Source organism: Varanus komodoensis, unplaced genomic scaffold (genome assembly GCF_004798865.1).
Source record: "Varanus komodoensis strain SLA01 unplaced genomic scaffold, ASM479886v1 scaffold40, whole genome shotgun sequence".
NCBI classification, from domain to species: domain Eukaryota; kingdom Metazoa; phylum Chordata; class Lepidosauria; order Squamata; family Varanidae; genus Varanus; species Varanus komodoensis.
The window spans coordinates 2,430,249-2,456,526 of record NW_025335942.1 but is presented as its reverse complement, the minus strand read 5'-3'; the positions used below and the strand labels follow the sequence as shown (position 1 = coordinate 2,456,526).

The 26,278-nt window shown below is 42.6% G+C and overlaps 1 protein-coding gene across 1 annotated transcript in view; it reads right to left on the bottom strand.

Annotated features, from left to right (window-relative positions):
* Positions 1 to 117: 117 nt before the first annotated feature.
* Positions 118 to 26,278, bottom strand: part of LOC123029632 (death associated protein) — a 44,500-nt gene continuing 18,339 nt past the window's right edge. The window contains exons 3-4 of the mRNA XM_044442808.1: positions 5,999 to 6,041; positions 118 to 1,786 (exon numbers count right to left, since the gene is read on the bottom strand). Of these exons, the coding sequence (XP_044298743.1) occupies positions 1,667 to 1,786; positions 5,999 to 6,041 (163 nt within the window). The 3' untranslated portion in view covers positions 118 to 1,666. The remainder of the gene's footprint in view (positions 1,787 to 5,998; positions 6,042 to 26,278) is intronic.

The window sequence follows — 26,278 nt, the reverse complement described above, 5'->3', positions numbered from 1 at the left end:
CGCTTTAGTGTGAAAGGACTTCGTATTTTACCAAGAAAGAAACCGGGCAGGCTCTGCTGTAATGTGACTGGTTGTGTCAAAATAATATCAGTCATAAAATGAACACTTTTATTTAGCAATATTTCAAGGGAGATTTTTTATTATTAAAACTCTCTCTTCTTGCCACTTTCTCGGGTTACTTGTCATTAAAAATAAACAATTCTCCAAAGCCCAAAGAGAGTGGAAATTTTCCACAGCTTGCTAAAGAGCAGTTATAACAATGATTTACTAACAGCCAACTTCTCTGAAAAGTATCGCATGCTTTGTAGATTGAAAAGATTAGTGGGCTTCAGTCATTTAAAATTAAAGTACTTGTAAAATACAAGTGAAACCAGGGTATATGGAAATGATTCTAAATTACACACCTGTAATACAATTTTGTATACATGACCAGACTAAGCTTTCACTCATCAGATGATCACGGCTAAAATACAAAACCTGCATCTTTCCTCAGTTCAACTAGGAAAATCCTCATATGCTGCTGAGGCAGGCGCACATTCAGAATGTGCGTGTTCCCACTGATCCACCCGATATGCCTGGAAACACGTGTGCTCGCTTCTACTGGTTGATGGCCCTTCTCTTTAATTGATTCTGCTCGCTGTGATTTAAAAGCAGGTACACGTTATTGTCTATGATTGCCTATTATGTCGGATGTTACCATATTAACATAGCTTTTCTGGTGGCTTGAATCAGCTATGTGGCCCTTTGCAGGTGAGCCAGCTGATGTCTGAGTGTTCCCCAGTGGTCCATCGAGACCTCCATGCATACAGGAACCTACTGTGCCAGCACAAGTTTTAGCCAAGTCTGGCATAGTAGCTTTCTATGCATAGGGAGTTCTTCGTAAGGTGAAGCATTCAAATATGCCTCAGAGTTATTAAGTATCTAGGAAGGACTGTACCTTGCACTATTTATGCATCTTCAAAAAACCTTTGAGGGACCAAAAGGGTGCCACTCCTTCGTAAGTATCTAGAAGGTTTTGTGGTATGCAGATAACCAAACTTGCCATTTTAATTAGATCGTCTCCAATTGCTAGTTTGGGGGCGGGGGGGATACTTAGAGCCCAGATAAGCTTCTGGCTGATTCATCTTTGGTTGGGGGCATAAATCCTTTGAAGTGCTCACCTTGCAGGAGATCTCTACCCAACTGAGAAATGACTGGTCCTTTGATGGTTTTAATCAGCATCAATTAAGCAGCTGGCCCTTCCTCAAACATATTTAAGAAAAAGAAAAATTACAAAGCAGTCAAATGATGCAAGGAAGCCTGACCCACACTTTTTTTAAAAAAAGAAGGGGAAAGGTATAAGCAATTCCTCCCTCCCATCTTATTACTTTCCTGTTGTGCTAGAATCCACAAATGGACAAAAGTTTCAAATATTTATTAAAGGATGAATTGATTGATCTACACTCTCCCCTCTCTGTTACACAACATTTTTGATTGGCAGTAATAGGGAGCAAGTGTTTCTGCTGGGGCAAGGGAAGTTCCTCCCCCTTTTCTCTCCCCCCCCCCCTTATTACACCATTTAAACCATAGGCAATTAAGGCAAAAGCACAAGATACCAATTTTAACAGGTCTGGTAGCACAAATCTCTGGATTTTTCCATCCTATGGCTGGGTCTCAGGCAGGCGATTCACTTCCGAGGCTGGTGGATGTGCTGGTTGACCTGCTGCGGGTGAGGAAGCTTCTCAACAGAGGGATGCGGTTTCTGATGAGCAACCTGGGCTGCAGCTGGAGGGAAGTCTTTATCACCCTGATTAAAGAATAACATGCCACCATTAAACAAAGAAGCACCAATCAAGTAGATGCACATTTGGTTATGCCAGCCTGACATGTCAGACTGTCAAAAAAGCAGATTCACGTGTAACACCATCCGACAAAAAGTTAGGACCGCAAAATAATTTCAGCCTGTGTATGGTATCAGTTTGTTGCTGTACAACAATGCCGGCCAGCTGCTGAAATGACTGTAGCTGATAAACTGAAGTTGATGGGAAGTCAGTGAAAACCATCTGCTGGACATTTAAGGAACCAGAATTTAGGCACTCGGAGCTGGGCGTCCCTGGGCCTGCCCAAAGCATTACAAGAGCCCCTCAAGTAAACGAGTGGTGTTACGCATTTGTTAAATGGTGGATCGTACAAGTACTACACGTAACAGTTGACATGCATGATTCCGTGATATCATGGCAATATGCAAGCCCGTTGGAAATTGCTAATATTTAATGTTAATTCTCTAAATAAGCTGCCCAAGCGTTATCTGTTCCGTTGTAAGTATCTGTGTATGCTACTAGCGTGTTTGCTTTTCTGTAAGAAAGGAAGTGCAAGATGAGTTGGCTACCAGGAACCCTAGACTAGAAAGAAGTGCTACCTTCTAGGTAATGACTGTGTGTAATCTCTGATTTTAAAACAGACTGAACTGGGCTGCTACCTGAGTAAGCAACATTTAATTGATTAACTGCATGTTTTAGACAATTAACCAATTAGTTAAATTTGTATCAGGGCAGTGTCATAGTGACAAAGCAAGAAGCACACTTTGCTTGTAAAATAGCTGTGCATATTTCATGGCAGGCAGAATCCCAGGAGATGGATTCCCCCGTGTGAGAGAAGGGTAGTTTTTCTCATAATACAGTATTTACACACACAGACAACCTGAGTCAGAAGTGCAAGTTTCCAGTAGATTTGGAGAGACTTGGGCGTGCCCAATTAGTGTGGGAATGGGTAGAGAGATATGGCATTGAGAGGAGGGCTAGCCAGGAAGGGGAACATGGACCAGAGAGTTAATGACGGTGGCTTGCTCTGGTCCTCCCCCCCAGAGTTTAGGTGGTTGTCCTATAAGCCTTCCCTTTGGATCCCAGATACTGCTGTTACGTGCCAGATCAGTGCATAACAAACAATCTCTCATCCACGACCTTGTCACTGATGAGGCAGCCAATCTGGCTCACTTCTTGGGAGGGCAAGCAGGGAAGAGTTGGCCTCTCCCAGTTGTGCCCACCAAGGTATTTAGAACAGCACCAGGGTAAACAAGGGCTAGTAGATACAGGATGTGACCACAGTTCATAAGAATCCTCTCTCTAGGTTCCCTACCCATCCGGTTATTAGTGCAGAATGTTTGCATCTTGTGTTGAGCCAGTAGGACTGGCTGGGCATTCTGCTAGGGTACTATCCACAACATTTCCCAAACCCCAAGCACCTTCTCTCCCTACACGAGCCAAGAGAGGTTCTCCCAGATGTGATGCTGAAGTCCACCAGACTGCAGCTTCTGAGGAACATCAACATTCACACGGAGTGTGCATTGCCCAGAGCTACTCAGGATTCCACGGCCTCCATGACAACCAAGAGATTGCCCCAATATGTCGTCAGTGCAACTCTTGCTCCAGACTTGGTGTTTTCGGCAGCTGTGGAGATGGTGATGTGCACATGCTTGAGACAGTCTGTTCATCATGGTCAGAGTATCTCATGCTGAGTTTTAGACTTCTGGCACTTTTCTTCCCTCTGCAAAGGTGGGGGATTGATCAAGATGACCAGCAGCTAGAAGTGGGTGGACTGAAATGGTTTCCAGAAGGCTGGGGGTGGGACTCGGGCACCTGGCTTTCCAATCACATCTTGGTCAATCTGTGGAGTGCAGACATGAGCAGAGCCACTGACATGATTTCTCCTAAGTGCCCACCCACGGTTAGGCTTGCACGGCTCCAGGGCAAACCCCAGAGCTGACAGCAATTAAAAAAGAGATGGCTGAGCACAAATGCAGAAAACCTCCAGGTGGACGCAGTGAGCACTGATATAGGCCCATGGTCAGGTGTATGAAAGAGGCAAAGAAACAATGACTTCTCCTTCACTGAATCCTCTCAAGTGCTTCCCAGAACTTCTCAAGATGGTTGTTGCATAGTAGCCGAAAGGACAGTGTGGATCCATCAGAGGACTTCTCTGACATGTTTGCAAGGCATTCCTAGAATAAATTTTCTTGTACCTATGGGTAGAGGGGGACCTGCATTATAATTGGTGCATCCAGAGGGGTATTCAGAGCACAATCTTGTCTAGTTTTGTGGGATGAGCTTCAGTGTGTTCAGCTGGAGGACACTGACCAAGTACTTGGAAAGGCCTGTGAAACCATGCTCACACTCAGTACCACCCTTGTCCAAGGAAGGTCTGGAGGGAGGAACGAGGGGGACTTCTTGGTGGTAGCCTCCTGACGATGAGGGCCACCTGACATTATCATTTTTCTGGTGCCAATGAAGACTTCCTTCCACTCTCACGCATTGGACGGGGCTTTTTAATTTCCTGACAGGTCCTGGGAGTTTCATGATCAACTGTTTCTAACTTGTTTGACATTTATGAGTGTTAAAGGGTTTGGATTTTTTTTAAATGCAGGCAGTTTTAGTTCTTGGGCAACAAATAAATTTGATAAATGAACAAATGACTCCAACCAATCACTTGATTGAACACCGCAGCCCTAAAATTAAGCTTCTGAGTCAAGATAAGCCATATTTTATGCCAAAGAGCAGAATATTTATATACAACTGAGCACTTACTCTGCATGGCTAAGCCTGTGAAGCACAACTGTAGCCACAACACACATTCTATTGCCTCTCTTGCAGCCATAGCTAAAGATCAATTGGAGAGCCATAAAAGATCTTTTTAATACATGTGTGGGTCCCATCCATGCCATCGTTGCTTCATCTTCTTGTGTTCTTTAGAACATCTGCTGGTAGCAGCACAGCAAATTGAATTTAATATTGCTCTGCTGATTTTTCACTGGGAACCCAAATGTAGTTTGTAGCTATAATTAGGAACTATTCTTAGAATCTTCCCCAGGTGGCTCTTTCTCTCAGGCACCACCCATTATTTGAAGAACGGGCTGAATCTCTACTAGCTCACCAGTACACAGTACTGGTTTACTTACAGCATCTAGTTATTTTATGTATATACTACTCTCTATTCTATAGGGTTGCTTTATGCTGTATTATCTTGCTGTTGTCCACCTTGTATATCCCGAGTGTGTGGGAAAATGGGATATAAATGCCAGCAAGAAGAGCAACAACTACTCTTGGGCTTTTGCTCAGAGATGCAGCACAGTTTGCCTGCGGCGGGGGGGGGGGACCAGGTTGAATCCAGGCAGGGGCAGGAAATAGCCCTGCCTGAAACGAAAGACTGTTTGCCACTCCATGTTCTCAAGACTGGACCAGACCGACCAATAATCTCGCTCTGTGCATGGCGACTACCAAAGAATAATAATACATGAATATTTATGCTCTTCATCTTTTGAAAGGAAAAATCAAGGCTAAATATACCACAAAACACAACCAGTTTCAAAGAATTGTTGCCATAATACAGGCAGAAACGGGGATTCTTCTCCCTGTCTCTGGCCAGTCAGTGCAACAAGGTAACGAGATGCTGAAGGCTTTTTAATCTTATGCGCTTTAATTTTTGATGATGATGATGATGATGATGATGTAAGATGCTCTGAGAATATTGATGTTGAAGGGCTAGTATAACTATTTTATGAAAAAAGCAGGGTTCGGTTTACAAGACAGCGTTTTTACAGTATAGTTTGGCTCCTTCAGAGTCTGTGTCGTACTCTGTGTGTGTGTGTGTGTGTGTGTGCACACACATACGCATTTGTGACCATGCACACCTTATTATTAATGTAGTTATCTCCCTCCTGCAAAAATGAAACCCCAAAGCAAAAAAAAAAAAAAAAATCGCTCTCAAGTTATCAGGATTCTACAATACACAGTACATACCTGTTTAGCCCTTCTCCTTTATAACTAAAAACTTCCCTCCGCTTATAGACAGAGAAATGTTAAATGAAGCCCTCAATGTATATCCGTTCAGATAATTAAAAGTGAGTCAGAAGGGAGAAAGGAGGAGAAACAGCAGATGAAAAGTAAAGCAATGTTCAGTTTTTAGCAAACTGACCAAGTATCCCTTTGTTTAAAAACAAGTAACATTAATAAAGATCCAAACTCACCCTTGCAATGACTCCAGAAATAAACACAGCTGGTTTAGGCGGACTGGAAAATTAAAGAAGAGTATTTAGTTACATAACTGAAGAACTCCATTCAATCACAGGCCAAAGGGCAAATGAAAGACAACAAGTAATTACCAAGGCTTTATTATGAAGACTTTATAATCATGGTAACAGAGCCAAAGTCATTCCTGATAACTAAATTCTCAGGACAACTACAATGAATCTTCCACTTAGTCATACCAAAATGAGTTCCACTGTGCAGCGCAAAGAAAATAATGGGAAATAAAGAAGAGGTTCAGGTGGGGGGCTTGCTTTGCTACAGTTCCAGTGACTGGCGAGAAAATAGATTTTTTTTTCTTTTTTTGGAATTCAAGTGGCAAGTCTAAGAAATCTTGGCAGATGCCAAGAAATTGTCTGGGTTCCACTGACATCCACAGGACCTCTGTTGCCAATGCGTCTTTCCTCTTCCCACCCCTTACAAACAATGTCTGTTTCCTGTTGTTTGTCCCCCAGGATTAGCTACATTGAGGAAGAATGGATCTATCAACAGCCGTTAGATAAGATGGCTTAAATAACGCCTTCTTCTATGGCAGAAGTATGGACAACAAGAACACGTATACATTCAGGGCGAAGTAGCTCAGTGGATGTACACCATCTATGAGGACTGACCTTCCGCATTAGCCAGAAGGCAGTTGGCCGACTTCTTTTCCTTTCAGCCTGCCCCATCCATTCTGCACCTGCCACCCCCTTCTTTCACTGCATGGCAACCGCACAACGGACAAGTCCCTCTCCATGATGACGCTGATACAACTGCAGGCTCACGGCTTCGCACAGGTGATTCCGCCTGCTAGCTCAGGTACCGGAATAACACTGCAATCATGTCTCCAATCAACTTCAGGCAATACTCAGAGCCCCTGAACAGACTGTCTCCTTCTTAACTCATTAAAAAATGAGAGAAAGCCATTAATTCATCTCATGATGCCCTTATTTTTTTAAAAAGCCAATTCACTCATTTTATGTTTCTGCTTATAGCCCCTTCCTCATACATACCTACCTATACTTTTTCACGGAAGCAATGCAAAATTGGTCCTTGAGTTCACCAGGAAGTCACCAGAAAATCATATGCGAGTGACTTTGAGCTCTTCAGATAAAGAGCAGGGCCAGGAGTAATAAATAATAAAACAGTTCTCAGCCCTGTTCCTTCTGACTTTCTAGCAGGGGCTAAAATACCTTGCTTCAAGCAGCAAAGAGGGAGGGGATGGGGGAGGTGAGAACAGGAATGTATTTCTGAATGAAGAAGATGTTAAAAAATATACTCAACTTCATTTCAATAAATGAGCTGCAGGAAGGGGGCGGGAGGCATTGCCAGCAGGCATTTAGGTTCTGTTTCAGGCAGCAAAACATTTAGGTCCTGCACTATTTCCAAATAATTATCTCTCCCAGGGCAGAATCCAATATTTCTCGTGCCCCATCAATTCCCTCCTTCAAGTGACACCTGGGGAATGGAGATTTTGCACTTGCGGGAGCAACCATAACGGGATAAAATGGTCTCTGTTTGGTGCGGGAAACTTTGAATCTCCGTGGTGCAAGGGATGGGCCCCACTGCAGGAGAGAGTCTGTGGGGAACAAGAGAACTGGAGGGGACAAAAGCACCGGCACTTTATTTATTAGCAGGAACCGTTGCCATTCGGCACTCCCATCAAAGTTCTGCAACCTTCACAGTGACAAGGGAGAAATAAACCTTATTAGCAAGACTCTCCTACTTGTAAGGCAAAATATTTTGGGATGTCTTGGCCTTGAATGGGCAATTAAGACTTCTTAGCTTTACAGCCACCTGCTTCTGGTGGAGATGCAAACAGGTCAAACTGGGTTGTCGGTGTGGTTGGAGTCTTCTTGGAGTGTGGCTACAGGACCTGTCATGATGAGCACCCGCCTTTCCAAATGTATTCTGGATCAAGGATCTCACAAAGGCCAACTCTTTAAAAAAAGGTGCTTCTGGCTCTGATACCAACAGCTAAAGCCACCCAGGTTACCCTGTGGCTGTGCGACTAAGTTTTTTGTGCCTATACTGCAGGAACGGATGGCCAACAATATAAATAAATACAACTAACAAATACATGCTTAATGTAAATGCTAGGTATTGGCTGCCTCTTGTCTTTGTGAAATTATGCATATGTGTACAGCATAAGGCACCGTGTGATGCCCAGGCCATTCTGTATGCTAGGCTGGCTTAAATTGAATGTTTTATTACAGTATAAGGCAGTCATGTTTTCCAACTATAACTAAATTTAAGTTATGTTCTACCTTTTTTTCAAGAGAAAAAGGTGTTGTATGCAAACAATTGTTTATTCTCCATTCCCTGGTAAAGTTGCACAATTTGCCTCATGTAGCAAAATGTTTGGGCTGACCACTTGAACCCAACAGCCACTGTTCCTTCTGCCTATTTTCTGCAAGGTCCAGACAGTCCCATGTTTGCCCTGCTTGCTAGAATACATATTGCAAGCGGGACGGGTGGAGAAGGTGTGTGGGTGCATCTCCACTTCTGTGCATCCTCTTTAGGAGTCGCGTTTCCCACTTTGGCTGGACAGTCAATGGAGTACGACCAGGTTCCGGTGTGCTAACCCAATGCATGGCAATTCCAAGTTTTAGTAGTAAACATGAGGCGAGTAACAGCTACACAATAAAAATCAAGGAAAACTAGCTATGACATTTCTGGGGAGTATTTTGATTTACAAACTTTTTCACTGTATGCGAAGCACTTAAGGCACATGAAAAGAAATAAAGCAAAAATGAATAGCAAACAATCTGTTAATAAAACATGAAATCTATCTTTCACACACTGTTTGCTTGCCATGACATTTTCTGAAAGGCTTCATAATGGCAAATCTGAATTTGAATGATTTACTTGCATATTCTGCCCGTGACCTTTCAGTTTTCACTGTTCTCCACTGAACCATGAAATTTGAGCACAGCGTTTTCTAAAAATCACTCACTCCCACAGGATTTATCTACCGGTACCACCCAGGACAGTGCTTCCAAGGATGTTTCTTGTGTCTGGAAAGATGCTAGTTTTAACTGGCTCTTTGTGTTGAAGTAACTTCCACAGAAGAGCCATTTCAATCTAACTCACCGAAAAACAAGGCAACGAACTCACACTGTCCAGACATGTCTGACTCAGAAACAGAAATGCAAACTGGTTCTTGCCCAAACATCAACAGATTTGCAGATTAGGAAGTGGGCCAGAGATCGCAGATGTAGGTTTCATGTCATTAGTGGCTTCTGATTGACTAAAAGCCTCTTCTCAACTCTCCAGATCCAAAATCTCGAGAGAGGGGCAGTCGGATTACTGGATTTCTGTATCATTTCATTTGTAAAACAGAGAAAGCTGCAGGCTTGGAAAGATGGCAGAGAAAGCTGACTCATGTGTTTTAGTAGCTTTTGACAATGCAAAACTGCTATGCACAATACTGGCGATTACAAAAACCCACAGAAATGGGGTTTCTCACATAAAACCAGATTTGGAAACAGACATTTGCCTTGTCATTTGTGGAAATTGTCTAAAAATGTCTCCAAATGAGTAGGCTAAAAAGCTTCTTGTCAACTAGAAGAGAAGCAGTCATGTTCTGACCTCATTCAGGGCATCTGTGTGCTGCACCAGACTACTGAACTGGGGCATAGAAAAACAGAAACAGAGTAAGAAGGGGTCTCCCAAGCCATCTAGTCTGATCCCTGGCTCCAGCTGGCTCCGCTCACAACATGCCCACCGTGTGCATGTCCAGCCTCTCCTTGATCACCCTCACGATGGGGCCTCAACCACCTCCCATGGAAGCCCCTTCCATACCCCTGGGGTCCTAACGGATAGAAAGTACTTTCTGGCATCCCGATTGAACCTTGGTACTGGTTTGAGTGCCGGACTGGGACCAAGAACAGACAGACTCAAATGGCCACTCACTATGTGTCCTTGGGCCAGTCAGTCTCATTCAACCTGGCCTCCCTCACAGAGCTGTTGTGAGGATAAAAATCGGGGGACCGCCTATGTCAGGGGTCCTCAAACTTTTTCAACAGGGGGCTAGTTGAAAGGCAGTGGCGGCAGGCACAGGACAGTGAGGTAGCACTGGCATGCACGGCAAGGCGAGGCCGCGGTGGCTTGCTCGCATGTAGGTCGTTTTCTCTGAGCCAATCCAAAGCCTCTGAGGCAGGCCGGAATAAATGGGCACGGCGGGCCGGATTCAGCCTGTGGGTTGTAGTTTGAGGACCCATGGCCTATGTGGATTATTTGCAAACCTGGAACAAAAAGAAGCAAACCGGCAGCCTGACTCCAAAAAATAATCTCAAAATGTCCGAACACGAGAGCCAGGCTGGGACTGACACTGGTGAGTGTCTCTCGCCAAGATCCTCGGCGATGGGCTCTTGGAAACAGCAGTGCCTTGAGGACTTGCTTGCGTATGTTGACCAGTCTGGGGAAGAAGCTCACGTGCCCAATATTTATTTTTAACAGGTCTACCCAGTCCAGCGGGTCCATCCTGCCTGCCAGTCACAGGGTTCAGTAGTACAGAGCTGCATTTCCTAAAAGGAATGTTGGGTCCCAGTCTTGAAGAATGAGGCTTTCTAAGCAAGAAACCCGGAGCCCCTGCTTCCTGCATATTTACAGTCAACCTCTGCAAATACCATCTCTTGTGAACAGCAGCTAAAAATAGCAGAGATAGAAAAACCTGTCAGCAGTTTCTTCTCCCGCTTCTCCAATCCTCCAGGGAAATGGAGGAGTGGCGAAAACAGGGCTGTTCGCTCTTCCACATGCTTTACATGCTGCTGGTGTTTCATACAAAGCGTAACCTACATTTCTAGTATTTTGTAAGCTATAATGGTTGCTTTGAGGATATATTTAATCTGATGAAAACCAGTATGACAGATGTTGCTTTGAAGAGAAAACATACCTTTTTTTCTCTAGAACTTAGTAAATAAAAATGTTTTTCATTTTTTAAAAGAACCCTTCATGATACAGAATGCTTGCTTTTTTTAACAAATGCATTGAACAAATATAAATAGGTTCAGGTTTTTTTAAATGCAAAAGTATTACTAATAAATCTAAAATTTCTATTTTAAATCAAAGAAGTCTTATTTTGAACGTATGGAGAGAAACTGAACACCTGTTTGTGTTGAAATGTTTAAAGCGCCTGCTCTGATGTCATACATTTGCTTCTATTAAGAAACACATCTGCTGAACATCCAAATCTTCAAGGAGTTCATTTATTCTTAATCTAGTAAAAAGGAATGCTAGTGTTTCATGATACTATATCTTAAACAAGGCATTTACCTACATTGCAAATTAATCTCATAGAAGACTGATTAGTCAGATTAGTTTATTAACACTCAGTTAATGAGAGAAAATAAATACTAAAAAGATGTTCTTCCTAACTCCACCATAGAATTGGGGGGTTTGTTCCTTATTATGCATTAATAAATAGCTATATTGATTATTGTTGCTATAGCATTTCTTTAATACTTTATATGCTAGGTTGGTTCCAGATTTAGTCCTGCTTGACTCAGGTCCAATGAAATCAATGGGGCTTATGTTAGTCTTAGCTTAGTCTGACATTGCCTTTTGGATCTGCATTTAGCACTTTTGGTTTAGCCCCAAGTACTGTGCCGAAAGGATTTCATGCCCATTATCAGAATATTTGTCCCCCCTAAAAGAAAAACCTTTATGGCAGGTTAGCATTATATAGGTCTATACTCTTTCGCTATGCACTGTTTCTGGCTCTGGAAATGTGGAATCAAGGGCTGCAATTCTGCCTGGAACACTTGGTTGAAAATTCTGCCCATTCGTGGACCATCCAAGCACTATTCAAGCGTCCAACCTGAACCGAGCAAAGCGGTGAAGAAAGGGAATGCCCCGGCCCTCTCGGAGGCTGCGTTCAGCTTGTGCAGCCTGACTTGTTCAGCCTCAGCATAAACCCGACTGCAGGACTGGGCCTGCAGTGACACTCAATGCCCTTCTTATCTTCCATGCCAATAAGCAGGTCGTGCAATGGCTGGGAAAGATTGTCTGGAGCTGGGGGTTCACGCCATCAGTACGCCCACACTCAACTCTGTTTCTCCTTCCATCTAAATCCAAGGAAGCTGTTCTAGTTTTAAACCAGCAGCCGGTGACTCTGCTGGTCTTGATGATGGGAAACACATGGAAGTTTAACCCAGACGAGACAGAGGTGTTTTGGACTGGCTGAAGGGCAAAACAAGGAAGAGGAACGCAAGCTGAGAGGAACTGGGCTGCACTTCCAATGAAGGCTCTTGCTTGCAGCTTAGGTACACTCTTGGATTCAGCAGTCATCACGAGTCTATTTGCTTAGCCGAGGCGAGTGTGCCAACTGCGCCCATTGTCTGACCCGGCCACATTTGCACAAGCCTTAGATGCATCTTATTCGGATTACCATAAGATGGTTCTTTTGTTGTTGACTACCGCTCTGCTTCCAGGCTGGTTATGGCCCATGAAGTCCTCTATGACTGGTGGCCAGGGTAACCATCATCGCCTCCTCCCATATGAACTTGCCCAGGTTTTAAGATCTTCAGCAGACACTGTTCTCTCAGTGCCACCATCAGCTTCCCCGACCAGGAAGACTCAATTAGCTCCCGCTGTTGCAGGTCTCCGGTGTGCGATCGGGCCTGTTCCAGAGTGGCTGGGTGCCATTCTGATCTGCTACTGCTGTGCGATATTTTTGTTCTATAACTGTTTTACTCAAGTGTTTATCCATCCACGATTGTGAACTGCATTCATACTCAATTTCTTTGTAGAAAGGCAGGCTACAAATAAAGCAATCATAAAAGAGGTTTTGTCCACTTCCCCCCTGAACGTTTCCACTTCCATTTTCAATATTTCACTTTATCAACGGCACTTTCCTAACGAGTGGTCCTGAAGCTACAATTGTTTTGAAATACGTTGCCATTATTCAGAGATAATTTGCTTTGCACAAAGCTAATACTTAGCTAGCAGGCTGACACAGAGCAGCCACGGCGCATCCGGCATTCTATCACCCCAGGAGACGGTCTGCCTGGCAACCGAAGGGAAGCTGCAGAGTTGCAAGGTTTTCCACAGGATGGCACTCCTGGGCCTCCAAGCTTTGCGAGGCAGTGTCAAACACGCTGTTCATTTTCTTAACAGATTAAAAAGCGTATGAAGTTTAAAGTTGCTCGGTGAAGCAGCACTATATACTCACACACAAATGCTAAACTGTCTAACTGGAGGAGCTTAGGGTCATGTGTTTGGAATTCCCGATGTTATATTAACAAAACTTGCAGGTTAGTGGAGAGGCACCACACAAATTTGCATAACACTGTACGGCTTTGGCTTAAAGTCCATGGTGGCTCCTTTCCTCCAGGGGATGAGAGTGTCCGCCCATCATAGCTCCGGAGCCCCTCTCCCCTTGGTCCCTGGGGGGGGGGGGGGCTCACGGAGTCCAAAGTACCCTCCCCAAGCCAGCTTGCCTTTTTGTTGTTGTTGTTGTTAAAAAGGGGGGTTGGGATCATGAAAGAAGGCTACCAAGCCCAGTGTGGTGATCCCAATACACTCTTCACACTCAGAAAAGTGAGGGCAGCCCAAGGCCATCACCCACCCCCACCCCCCCATGAAGGAGATCTTGAGATTCTTAGAAGATCGGCTAAGGGTGCTTCTCACACCCCACCACCAGTGTCCTCAAGCACCTGCAAGCTGAGCTTTGCAAGGGGCTACAATGCTGCTTTTAGAAAAGTATACATTACAAAAGCTCCCTTAAACAAAGCAAGGGCCCATCTGAAAAGTGCTTTCAGAGATACCCCCTTCAATACACACTCCTTGGGGGAACTCCAGACACGTCAACATGCTGGACACAAGCCAAATGAAGCACCTTCTCTGTCATAGGAATTCCCCTCCAGTTGTGCAGGTCGTCTCCATGCTGGGGCTTGGAGGGAGCAAGACACACAATGCTGTGCTCCATTTATTGTCTTATTTCATTGATTGTTTATTTTGCCGTATATTCCTCTGATCCCATTTATTTGCATTCCTCAGCATTTCCTAATTTTATTTAACTCCAACTCCTCTTTCCTTTTGTCCAGGCAAAGGAGTGGGAAGCTTTAAAAAAATTGTGCAAGGAGAGTGCTTGGCCTACGACCGGTTGTCTGGGCTCTCGGTTGCTGGTGCTGGTAAACTATTAAACTGTTTTTGGAGGAACTGATGAGTCACTGAGCCTATTGCAACCATTTTATGGTCTCAAGATCAGTCCTAAAGAAGAACAGTGACCCGCCCAGGGTATGACAGATTCTGTAAAGCTTAGAAGAGGAAGACCTTTTAACTGATGTCTGGCTTATGTCAAAAAAGCTCTTGCTTTACACCTTTGAGATATTTCCAGTGCTAGAAGGAGCCAAAGAAAGGACACGTATTTTGACCAGAAAACCGTGAGGCCTTTTTTACGTGCATCTGCTGGGTTAATAGGAAAGCCAGTTCACCTCCATCTCCCGACACCTTCTGGCCAGTAAGCAAAGACAACGCAATTCTCGGTGGTGCTTCTGGATCTGTCTTTGTGGGAGTAAAGAGGAGAGAAGTGTGCAGCTACTTAGACCGCCAAGAAGCCTTCTGCTAAGCATCTGAAGAACATGTATGACTGGCTATAATTAAGGTTAACTTCTGGATTTTTGGGACACACATACACATTTTGTTGTTTATAAATATAATAGGGTTTCCATTTGTCTAAGAAGGGGAAATGTTTGTTTATGGTGCTGTACTGAGTATTCGGTTTGTGCCTAACAACTGAACATTCTGATCTCATTCCCTTTCTCCTTCCTTCCCATTTCTCTCTGGTGAGCAACGGAAGCTCTAAGAGGGTGATCATGAAAGTCAGAAAGAGGTATAAACCCTCTAGTCATCTGCTGTCCCAGCCGCTCTCTATGTAGCCTGGAACAGACAACTCTTTGCTCTTTGGAAGAGTCCAAGTGGAAGGGACCACTACTCAAGGTGAGAATCCATACTCACTATCTGTGGAGGAGGAGGAGGAGAATAGTAACAGGAAGCCTCCCCCAAGTAATAAAGATGTTTCCATCACCCCCTCCAAGGCTGAGGTTGCTACGTTTGAGTGTATCTCTGGTGATTTATCCCTTACAGAAGTCTTGGCAAAACAGTGTTTCCAAGTGGCTAATGCAATACAAAATATGCTCAACTCAGAGAAATATTGAGAGTTTAAAACCAGCTAGTCCCTTTTGCTCCAAGTGGAGGGTCAGTTCCCAGGGGCACTGCTGCCTCCAGCCAGCCTCCATCGCTGGTAGAGAAAGCGACCCTCTTGGTTCATTGCCGAGAACGTGAAAAGCAACGTATACAGAACGCAGGATCAAGCTGCCTCAAATACTATGACCTTTAAGGGGGGTAAATGCTGGGATTCCATTCAGGTGGTACAACATCATTTAAAGGAATTACTGGGCCTGCAATCTATTGACCTGTGAGCAGCGGAATTGCTGTTTTGGTCATTAACATCTGTAACAGTTCTTCTTAGTTTTAATAAATCAAGATATTCCCACTTAATGAAAAAAAAGGCTCCGCTCAAGACATAGACATAGAGTCTTTTAGAGATTTCTCTCTTAAGCCTCTCCTTACTACCAGAGAATTTCAAGGTTCTGGCGTAAGGTTTGATATTAAAGGTGTCAGCCAGAAAAAACAGGTAATACAAATGATGGGACATTTTCTTCCTACAATATTATGTCAGGCAGTGAAGCCCCTGCAGGTATGAAACATGCTCAACAGGCCACTATGAACTCTCTGCCCATTTATTATCTAAGACCAAGACTCCCAACAGGACAAACTGCCATTTAGAGGAAGTACAGATCTTAACAGACAGGTTAACCTTAATGTCTACTGAAGGTTCTTTGCCTTCAGCCACCCCTCTAGATTCCCCAGAGCTGGAACACATGAAGCTAAAACCCACATTTCCTTTAACCTTGGTCTCGAATGTGTGTATATATTAACCTCACAACCGTAAAACCCAGGCCAGAACAGGCTTTTTAGGCCATGGGCCATGTTGGAGATATTTGAATTCTGGAAGAAAGACCCTCGTATCTTGGGCTAGGATGTGGGAGAGAAGAATGAAGATGACCCATTGTCCTGAGACACCTGGAAGTCACCTCACCTATGGCACCTAGCCAACGCAGACCTGAAACTCTCCACTTCACTGAGAGAAACAATACTTGAAGCCATCAAGCCCCATTTCTACAATTAGCATATTCTTGGAAAGCTCATCTTTCCCTTAAGTCACATGGGAAGCACCTCCGAGGTGTATCGTTTCTTAAGATTACCTGGCATAACAAGTCTCACCCCAAGTTTGTGATGAATCCTGGGTATTGCAGGAGACCCATTTCCTTGAATCCTTCTCGGTGTTCCCACACGTAAAACAAATTAGTATTATAAAGAGGTTAAATAGGGTAGAAAGCAGGCTGCTGAGCTTACTTACAATAAGCAGGGATGCAGTTAGATCTCACAAGGCCTCACCAGCTGCATCATTATTAACTAACAAAGTGCCATCCTCTCCCCAGTATGTTTAATTAAAAAACTAGAATTGATCTCCACTCTGAAGAAGAATTGGCAGTTATGCCCAGTGCCACTAAAGTCAATGTTGGCACTGTTGACTCAAAGAACTGGATTAGTTTCCTATTTCTGGAAACTCGTGAACTCAGTTTACCATCTGTCCCAAATCTCTCTCCTGGGTCTCCAAACAAGTGGATGCCTCCAACTAAAAGTGGCAGCGTCTTTCTTGACCAAGACAGTATGCTAGAAAAGCTAAATACTATTGACCGACCCTTAAGGAGAAGCAATTCATTACCTTTAATCATATGTCTTTCATGGAATGTAGCAGCTTGGAAAGGCAAGATTAGGGATAAATCATTTCTCAATTTTATTAAATCTTTTGATATTGCTTTACTGCAGGAGACTTAGGAGTGTGAACAAATAATGTTCAATGGATATATTGCTACCTCGCTGGCAGCAACCAAACCTTCCAAAAAAACAAAAAAGTTAGGCCCAGAGCAGGTTAAATATGCCTTGTCTTGGCATTTCTTAACGTCCAAGAAGTTGTTCTCCCCAGCTGTCAGACAGTTGCTATGGCAGTCCTAATTAAGAGCTGATGTTTTCAAATTTTACTATTCAATATCTAGCTCCACCGAAAAGTTTCTATCAGCATAGATCCTTATGGATGGTGACTTTAATGCCCAGCTAGGTCCTGATGACAACTCATTAGAAGTGTCTCAACATCTTTGAGGAATTAACCATGCGACAGGATATACTAGACATTCTAAGGATGTGATTCAATACTTTGTTGATGTGTCTTTTAGCAATCCGACACAATAAAGCTATCTTGAATGGAAGCTCTCCAGGTGGTATGTTGGGTGAGTTCACTTTTAATTCCATGCTAGGGAACAGTGTTGTTGATTATGATCTTGTCTATCGGTCACTTGGGAAAGCCATTAAGGCTTTTTATATTGATAGTCCTATGGACAGTGACCACTCTTGTTAGTGACATTAATTGAACCTCCCTTAAAGAAGTATTTACCCATTAGTTCTTTATTACCAGACTCTTCTTTGCTCCCAAGAGTAAAAGGGATCAAGTGGACAAAAAGCACACGGAGTAAATTGGATTAATTCATAGCATCCACTGTTCGTTTGCAACTATATAATAACATCTTATCCTCTATTGATGAAGAAAAGCTGCATCATAATGAGATATTAATCCCTAGTTTACAGGGAGTTCTAGCGGCAGGTAGTTTCCAAGTTGGGAATAAATTTGACAGAAACAAAAGCTGGTTTGACAATGAGTATAGATTGTTTAAGCATAAGATTAGGCAGGTTTATTCTGTATATTGAGATAATGGTGATAAATGTTTATTTATATATTATAAATTGAAACAAGAACATAAGCTGTTAATAAACCAGAAGAGAAGCGTTAGAGAGAAAGATGGCATTTATTTCTATGTGCTATACAAAAGAAGGACAATAAATTATTTGGCAACTTGTAACGGGATACTTGTCAGAGTAACATGAATATCCCACTTGCTCTATCACTAACTGATGTGGGAAAGACATTTATTTGCAATACTTCAGGAGCCTAATATTTTTTTGCATAGCCTTTGTCTGTCTTCGAATGTTCCAGAATGGCAACATGTCACTCCTAGTGAATGCATTGATTTGACTGTCGAACTTAAGTCTGTTATAGCACCTGACCCAGATTCTGTTCCACCGGATCTTTTAAAACGCAATCCAGAATAGTGGCCTCCTAGATGACCAGCCTTCTTTACTTATATTAATAACTCTGGGAGGATTCCTGATATCTGGAGTAAAGAAATCATAGTTCCCATCTTTTAAAAAGGTGACAAGGCTAATCCTGTCAATCATTGTCTTATCAGCCTTCTTTCAGTTGTTGGGAAACTTTACGCTGGTTACTTAAAACATGAGCTTTTAACCTGGAGGGAAGATAACTGTAAATTAAAATAAATTTATTTTTAAATGGTCTGGCTTTCCATTTCTGTAACATTGATTCTCATGCCCCTGGACTGTATAGTCCTAAAATACCTTTATTTCTATATGCTGATGATGCTGTAATGCCGTCACTTTCCAGAATCATGTTAAATTGTTTACTAGCTGCATTTGGAACTGACTGCTCTGTGAATAGTCTGATCATTAATTACAGTAAGTCTAAAGTCCTGGTATTCTCTAAAGCTAGAAAACAATTTAAATGGACTTTAAGCTGCAGTATCATGAAGCAGCTCCCCCATATTAAATATCTAGGAATTCAAATGCAATACAAATTTATAAACCTCGGCCCAACTTATTTATGGCATCCCTATCTGGATTTCGGGATTTCATTCTCAAATGGAAAAAGTCCACCTTGTTTTTCTGCACTGTGTGCAGAATGCAGCCGTTTATCTGGAAGTAGAGATTCGAGTCCAAGGCATAGATTGAAGCCTTTAAATGGTGGCTAGATTTACATTTTCTAGCCGTCCCTGGAAGTTATCTGTCTCTACTGCTTTCACATATGTATGTTAATGGACGGATGAGAGAAACAGACAAAAAGCTACACTGGCTAGGTTTCTCTGTGTAAGTGCTGGGCAACTATGGGTTGGAGAAGCCCCAATTTTGTGTTGTTCAAAGATTAATAGACTTGTATTTTCAATATTTGAGGACTACTGATAGTAAAACTTGTTCCTCACTATTTCATCTTAAGTGTAATAATTGCTATAATAATGGATTTACTCCAGCCCGATATTAGTACACACTAACTATCTCAAAGTACAGAAGAGCATTTATTCATGCCCATTTTAATGTGCTTCCATCAGCACTATTAAAAGGAGAATTTAGTAAGAACAGGGATGTTCTTGTGGTGCTGGAGCAGGAGAAACAGTGGAACTTGTTCTCTTGTATTTCAGCTTTTATAGGGAATGCCAAGAGAAATTGACTGAACCATTTATAAAAGATTTTTATGGTAACGATTGCTCCACCTTGGTATCTATGTGTTTAAGGGGTGTAATTCTCTTACATTATTGAAAATGTTGCCAAATTTTTATGTCTGCAATGCAGATTAGGAAAAATGTGGTCAGCTGTTTAAGTGAAAATATTGTATAAATTGTACTTGTTTTAATAGTGCATTAAATTTTCTACTGCTATTTTGTTTGTTTTTAAAAATCTTCCTGGTCTGTGACCATAATAAAAATGTTTAAAAATATACCCATCTTTTCTCCATGCCAGCAGCAAGGGACACTTGTGAAAAGGGGGCGGGGGGGGACAACCAGAGACATCAGATCCCACCTCCTCAAAAACCCAGGAGAATGTGCAGTGGAGGATGGAAAAAGTCTAAAGGAGTGGCCTACCCCTGACTTATCACATTTGCCAAATCCTTGATCTTTGGTTGACCATGGCTTGTTCGGTCATCTGGACCTGGATAACCCAACAAGCCACCCAAGTTCAACGAAACCCTACAATAAGCCATGGCTTACTGAGGTGGTTTGTAAGCCATATGGGCATTGCGCTAAGTTCAGGCAAGACATTAAGCTGCCGTAGCTTAGCTTATTGTGTAGACCCGGTCCATGTGCTTCACCAAGTAAAAAGTGGAATATGGGTCCTTCTGGTGCCTGTCTGATGCTCTATCCACTACACCAGTGTTTATATTCATGTAAATAAAACATGGAGATATGTAGAAACATTTTAGCCTTTCTCAATTTTAACCAGTTAATGACTGATTAAAAGTACATCCCAGAAAGCTCAACTACCTGATCATCTGCACTGCTCAAGCCTTCAAGCCCTTATGATCCTTAGACAGATACTGCTCACTATTTTTGCTTTGTTCTACAGTTTAAATACACACACACACACACACACACACTCACACTCACAAGAGTTAGAATGGGTCAGTGGTTTAAGGGTGAGTTTGGAAGACCCGGGTGTATGTGCACACCACAGAAATCTTAACTCCGGGCAGATGTCCTTTGTCTGCATATGGAATTGCCAGTTGTTTGCAAGCTTCTCCAATTTTTTTAAAGACTTTTCGAATAAATTCCTGCTCTTTTTTTGGAGGGGGGGATCATTTATTGTCATCAGTTTTCATTAGTATTCATCTCAACAGAAATTATAATCAGGACTCCCACGCTGGCCTTAAGGCTTAAGAAATCTACCACACAGCAGTAAACTACATTTTAATATATATATTTTAAAGTGGGAGTGATTAACAGGAATACTCCCTTGTCATAAAATATATCACTGAAAGTGAATCTTTTTTACTATAGCAAATGGAAAACCATATTTCAAACTGCTACAGTGAACAGGAAGCATTATATTATGCAAAATTCAATGCCATCTTCATGCATATTCATCACTATTTGTTACTGGCTTATTCAACCTTAACTAGCCAAGATTTTAACATTCTGTTCCATCTGAATCCATTTTCACCATAGGTTCCAAGTGTTTATGGCCTTGCATTCTTCTATATATCTTGTAGTTTCTTTTAATCTATTATCCTGTTATAAACTTTGCCCACAGTTTCCATTTAAGCTAAGAATGGCCTTCCAAGGAGAAGTACCACGGGTTGCTGACAGGTTAATGTATCTACCTTCTGCACAAGCAGCCTGTCCAACCATCTGCCACAACATTGTTTCGCTGCTGGTTTTGACAGTGCTCTGTCATTCTGAACTTTGCTGCTATTACAACGATGACAGATTCTCAAATACACGCGCTTCAGTTCCACACCTGATGAATGCCATTGGTATGCGAACCTGCACCTTTACGGCATTTGAGGTAGAAATGACAGATATTCAAGTTCAGGCTGCAGTGTTACACTTGAAACAGGTTATTTGCACAGAATAGTTGATGATGATGATGATGAATGATTACATATAATTAGTGATTATCCATTATTTATTTATTTATTTTATTAAAACATTTTTATGCCACCCCATTCGCCGAAGCCTTGGGGCGGCTTACAACAAATAAGTTAAATCATCATAACATTTTAAAATTATATTTCTATCCCACCAGTTCTTTGGGTATGAACCAGCTCTAATTTCTGAAGATTGTGATTCTTAAGTTTCTTCAGATATAGGAATGATGAGCAAATATATTCCTGTTCTTAAACATGCCATTAAAAATAGCAGTTTATGGGATTTAAGAAAAAGATTATTTACAAGAGCTGAGTTGAATGAAATGAATAAGGACATTTTGGAGGGCTTTCACTCACAGGACTGCCATGAATTACAGGACCGTTAAACAAATTTAATTAATCATCATCATCTTCAATCAGAGACAACTTGATGGCATAAAACAGCAGCAACAAATAACTTAATAGTTACAGCTGCAATTTTCCACCACACCCATCCTATGTTATTCAATCTTTCAAGTTTAATTTCTCCATATTGTACAGAAGTTGGGAATATTCCCCAAAGCGTCTGAAAACTAAAAACTGGTTCTGCTTGGTTTTGGCTTTTGGGATACTCATACATAAGAGTCCACATAAAAATAATGCAAGAGACCCTGGGGGAGTTTTCCTCCATTCCAGCTTCCTCTGTTTCATGATTTTTCCTGCACATGGAAAATAAGACAGGTATATCAAAGCTATTCTCTGAAACAATACAGCTGGACTGAGAAATGTGTTCCCAGATCCATGTCTTTAAAAGCACCATTTTGATATGCTTTAATCTAGGTTAACGGAGTGAAATCCACTGCTGGGGAAGTAATTCTAGGCGCTACTTCATGGGCACTACCTTTTAAAAGCAGTTAAGGCCCAAGTCTTAGTGTGTGGCTGGACAGGAAAATAATACCCACAACTCCCAGCCTGCCCATCCACCTATTCTGGGATTGCAGGTGTTTTTCCCTGTCTAAACATGCACAGGATTTTACCTTCAGTCATTTCTCCCAGATTAAAAAAGCGGTTTACAAGGTTATCTCTTTGCAGAAAGTTATAGCTATGAAGCTTGTTGAGTTTCTTGACTCCAACCTTATGCCTCTTTTATGAATTTATGCTAGTCTTCTGTATCTGTGAGTTTTGTGATCATTACTTTATACCCTTCCTGACTTATAAATACAGTGGGCAGTGCGCCTGATTGAATGGTTAGTGGTGCAATTGTAAATTCTGAAATGCACCACAGAACTCCATGACGGTCCCCACAGCCACGTTACCAAGAGGAGTCAAATAATTCAGGCAACTGTGTGAATTCGTATTACCACACCAGTTCAGTAGCGTTCCTCTCCCCCAGATACGGGAGTTTCGTAAAACAGAAAAGCTCTGATTCACCATTCAAGACCATGCGCTCTCCAAACGCTTCAAATCACAACAGGAGTTGTATTTACAGCCTGCCTTTTCTCCTCTTGTAAGGAACCCAAGGCAGCTTTCAAAGTTGTCTTCCACTTCATTTCAATCTTTGCAACAACAATCCTGTGAGGCTGTGGGCTCAAAGCCTCTCCTTGAGGGCCATGCTCGGGGCGGCTCACAACATAAAATTAAAATACAAGAAATAACAATATAAAATAAGTCGCCCTGGCCAGATAAAATAGATATACTAGATAATGTAAAAAGATATACTAGATAATGTAGCGGTGAACAGCTCTTTGCAACGTCGCGTGATTCTTTCTCGCCTAAAAATGGCACAGGTGAGTCCTTGAGCATCGGCAGGTGCTCAGCATGCTGCTTTCCCGGGCTGCATTCAGCAGAAGAACCAGCCGCTCGGTCTTGCTTCTCGTGAGGCCAACTGGCTGCCACTGCAGGCGGCAGCTGTGCTTGCTGTCCCTTCCTGCCCTGCCCATGCATCTCTGCCTTTCCAAGGGAGCAGCGTGCAGAGCTGGGCTGCCACCACGCGTGCCTTTCCAAGCCCCCGTCTGGACTGAGCAAGGGGTGCACAGCGGACACGGCCTGGGCTGCGCGTGTCGCACCACCTGAAGCTGGGGAGGCCGCTGCCTTCTGCCCCAAACCGCTGAACAGGGACGGCTGATGAGCAGGCAAGAGGCAGGGCACCCTTTCCGCTACTCCATTACAGTGTGCCAGAATTAACACAATTTTTAGGGACTGTCATCCTGCCGTCCTCAGGGCTTGCTCCTACAATGTCCCCTCTCCTGCAGGAGAGGAGGAAGGATGAAAGCTCCCAATGTGCCCAATCGCCTGTCAAGCACAGGAGGATTTTGCAAGCACCGCAAGGGTAAAATTCCCACATGTGGCATGAAACTGCCCAGTGTTCTCACTAGCTCTCAGTAATGTCACCAACCTTCTCATGAACAGTGAACAGGGAGTTAAGAAAGAAACAGTATTAGGAATAAATCCATATTCCAACATTTATGGGACTGTTCTGTTCATAATGGGAGTTAGTTGTTGAGTTCATACCAAGGTGAGTCTGTCACGCAAGCATGGAATGTGTTCTCTTTCTGCAACCTAAACAAAGGTGAGTGGCCCCATCTGTTCCACCTTGAATGGCTGTCAACATTTCCATTTTGCTCCATTAGAAAACAGCAGAAAAATGTGCTTCACATTCTGTGTTCTATCTTCTTTAGATGGCCTTATCTATAAACTGTTATAGGTAGAGAACTGTGCTTGGAATAGGAAGAAAGGCATAATTTTCAAAACTTGCTCCCTGGGCATGAATTACTGAACAATGGAGTTTGGTTTGGCAACATTTATCCACAGACATCAATATGGATGGGTCAAAGAATAAAAAAGGAAATTATAAAGAAATGCTGTGGTTTGCTTCCTATTCTTTGTGTGTTTTGAACAAATCTGGGAGGAAAACCAAGCGTATTTTCAAATTCAGAAAATTATGCAAAGGAGCATATATATTTGTTTGGCTTCCCTTCTGCATTTAAATTTGGAAACAAATGAAGATGGTACTTCCTTAGTTTTAACTCTTCATCTTGGGAGAATGAAGCAAGTCGCTTTCTTGGCTGAAGACTGAAAATGTCTCAATATTTTCAAAGCACTGAAGGCTTATATTTTAAGATTTACTATTGAATATATAATAAACTATTTATTTATTTAATTTATTTATTTATTAAAACATTTTTATGCCGCCCCATTCGCCGAAGCCTCGGGGCGGCTTACAACATAGATAAAACAAGTTAAAATCCATATAAAATAATCTTAATTAAAACTCACATTATAAAATAAGCCGCCCTGGCCAGATAAAATTCAATTGTATTTAGCATTTAAAATGTTGCTTAAATAAAAAGGTCTTAGCCTGGCGCCGAAAAACAAATAACGACGGCGCCAGGCGGACCTCTCTGGGGAGCGCATTCCATAACTTAGGCGCCACCGCTGAGAAAGCCCTTCTCCGAGTAGCCACCCTCCTAATTTCTCTCACGGAGGGCTCCCGGAGAAGGGCCTCTCCCGCCGATCTCAGGGGGCGACTGGGCAAATATGGATGTAAGTTTTGAAAACAGTAGGTTGGATACAATGCTGTTGTGTTGACAGAAGCCATTCCATCAGTGGAAACATGGGGAGAAATGCTTCCCCACACACAAACAGACTGTCCACCCTTTGATAATGGCATAGAGAATTCCAGCAGAGAAAAAAGGAAAGAAATCCAGTCACACCAATTTTTTGAAGACACCATAAAAATAAAATGAAGTTCTGGATCAACTCCTGAACCCAATGAACAATTTCCTTATTTGGATTTTGTGTCCAACAATAAATAGGACACATGTACATGGAGGGTCAGAGATGCACTAGGTAACACTACCAATTGGTGGATGTACAATTTCTCATTATTTCTCAACAGTTCATTACTCAAAAATGACCCATTCATCCTGCAAATGCAGAAAACTGCAACATCGAGGCAAAAAGACTGACTGATGAACCAGCAATGGATGGTCCAGATCCAGGGTTGAATAGCATGGAATTTCCCAAACAGGATGATCTTCTAGGAGGCGAGTTTTTGCAATTTCTCTGATCTCCTTGGAGTTTCTACTGCTCAGAAGGGCTGAAGAACCCCAGGGGCATTTCTGATGGTTGCAGAATAAAGAAATCAGCCACCTCACCCTTCACCGTGAAGGCTCCTAGATCCTTCTAACAACAGGCAAAGCCATTTGCGTCACAGAGGGTCGACTTTAGGTCTAAACCAGTATCTTTAGCAATATGTTTCCTAAGTACAGAAAAGCCATTAATGGAGATTTATTTTCAGATCATTAAGTTTTTATCATGTCATAAATCTCAGAATATGTTCCATAATACACTTCCTTGTAAATCTGGAAGAATACTGAAAACCAGCTTTTCAACCCTGGGCTAGTTCGCTTGGAAATTAAATACAACAGAACTCTGTTCTGCTTGAACACACATGAGGTTCTGCTTCAAGAACAAACCAATCCAAACCAAACCAAACCTGCATGTGTTGTAAAACACATTCTTGTGAAATACATGAATTCCTGGGTTCTTCAAGTAGAACTGGAAAAATCTCCTGGAGAGTAACTGCCAGTCAGTGACTGCGTTCACACAGCACAGTAACCCATGATGCCGAAGTAGCCATGGTGGATTGTCTGAACCCAGCCAGCTTCCTACAGGATAGCTTTCTGGGGCAACAAGCCAACCCTACAGCCCACTGCTTATTCTAGGAGTTCCTGAACTCACATTGGGCTGCAACATTGTCAAAACCTGGGAAACCAATCCCAGAATGCATTGATGATCTCTTTTTTATAATTACAAATGAAATTCCCCGCATTTGTGCCACCCCAAAACACATTTTAAAAGGACAGGGAACCAGCAATGGCTGCTCCAAAGTGCTGTCGGGGCATTGGTGGAGGAGTTGTCACAAGCA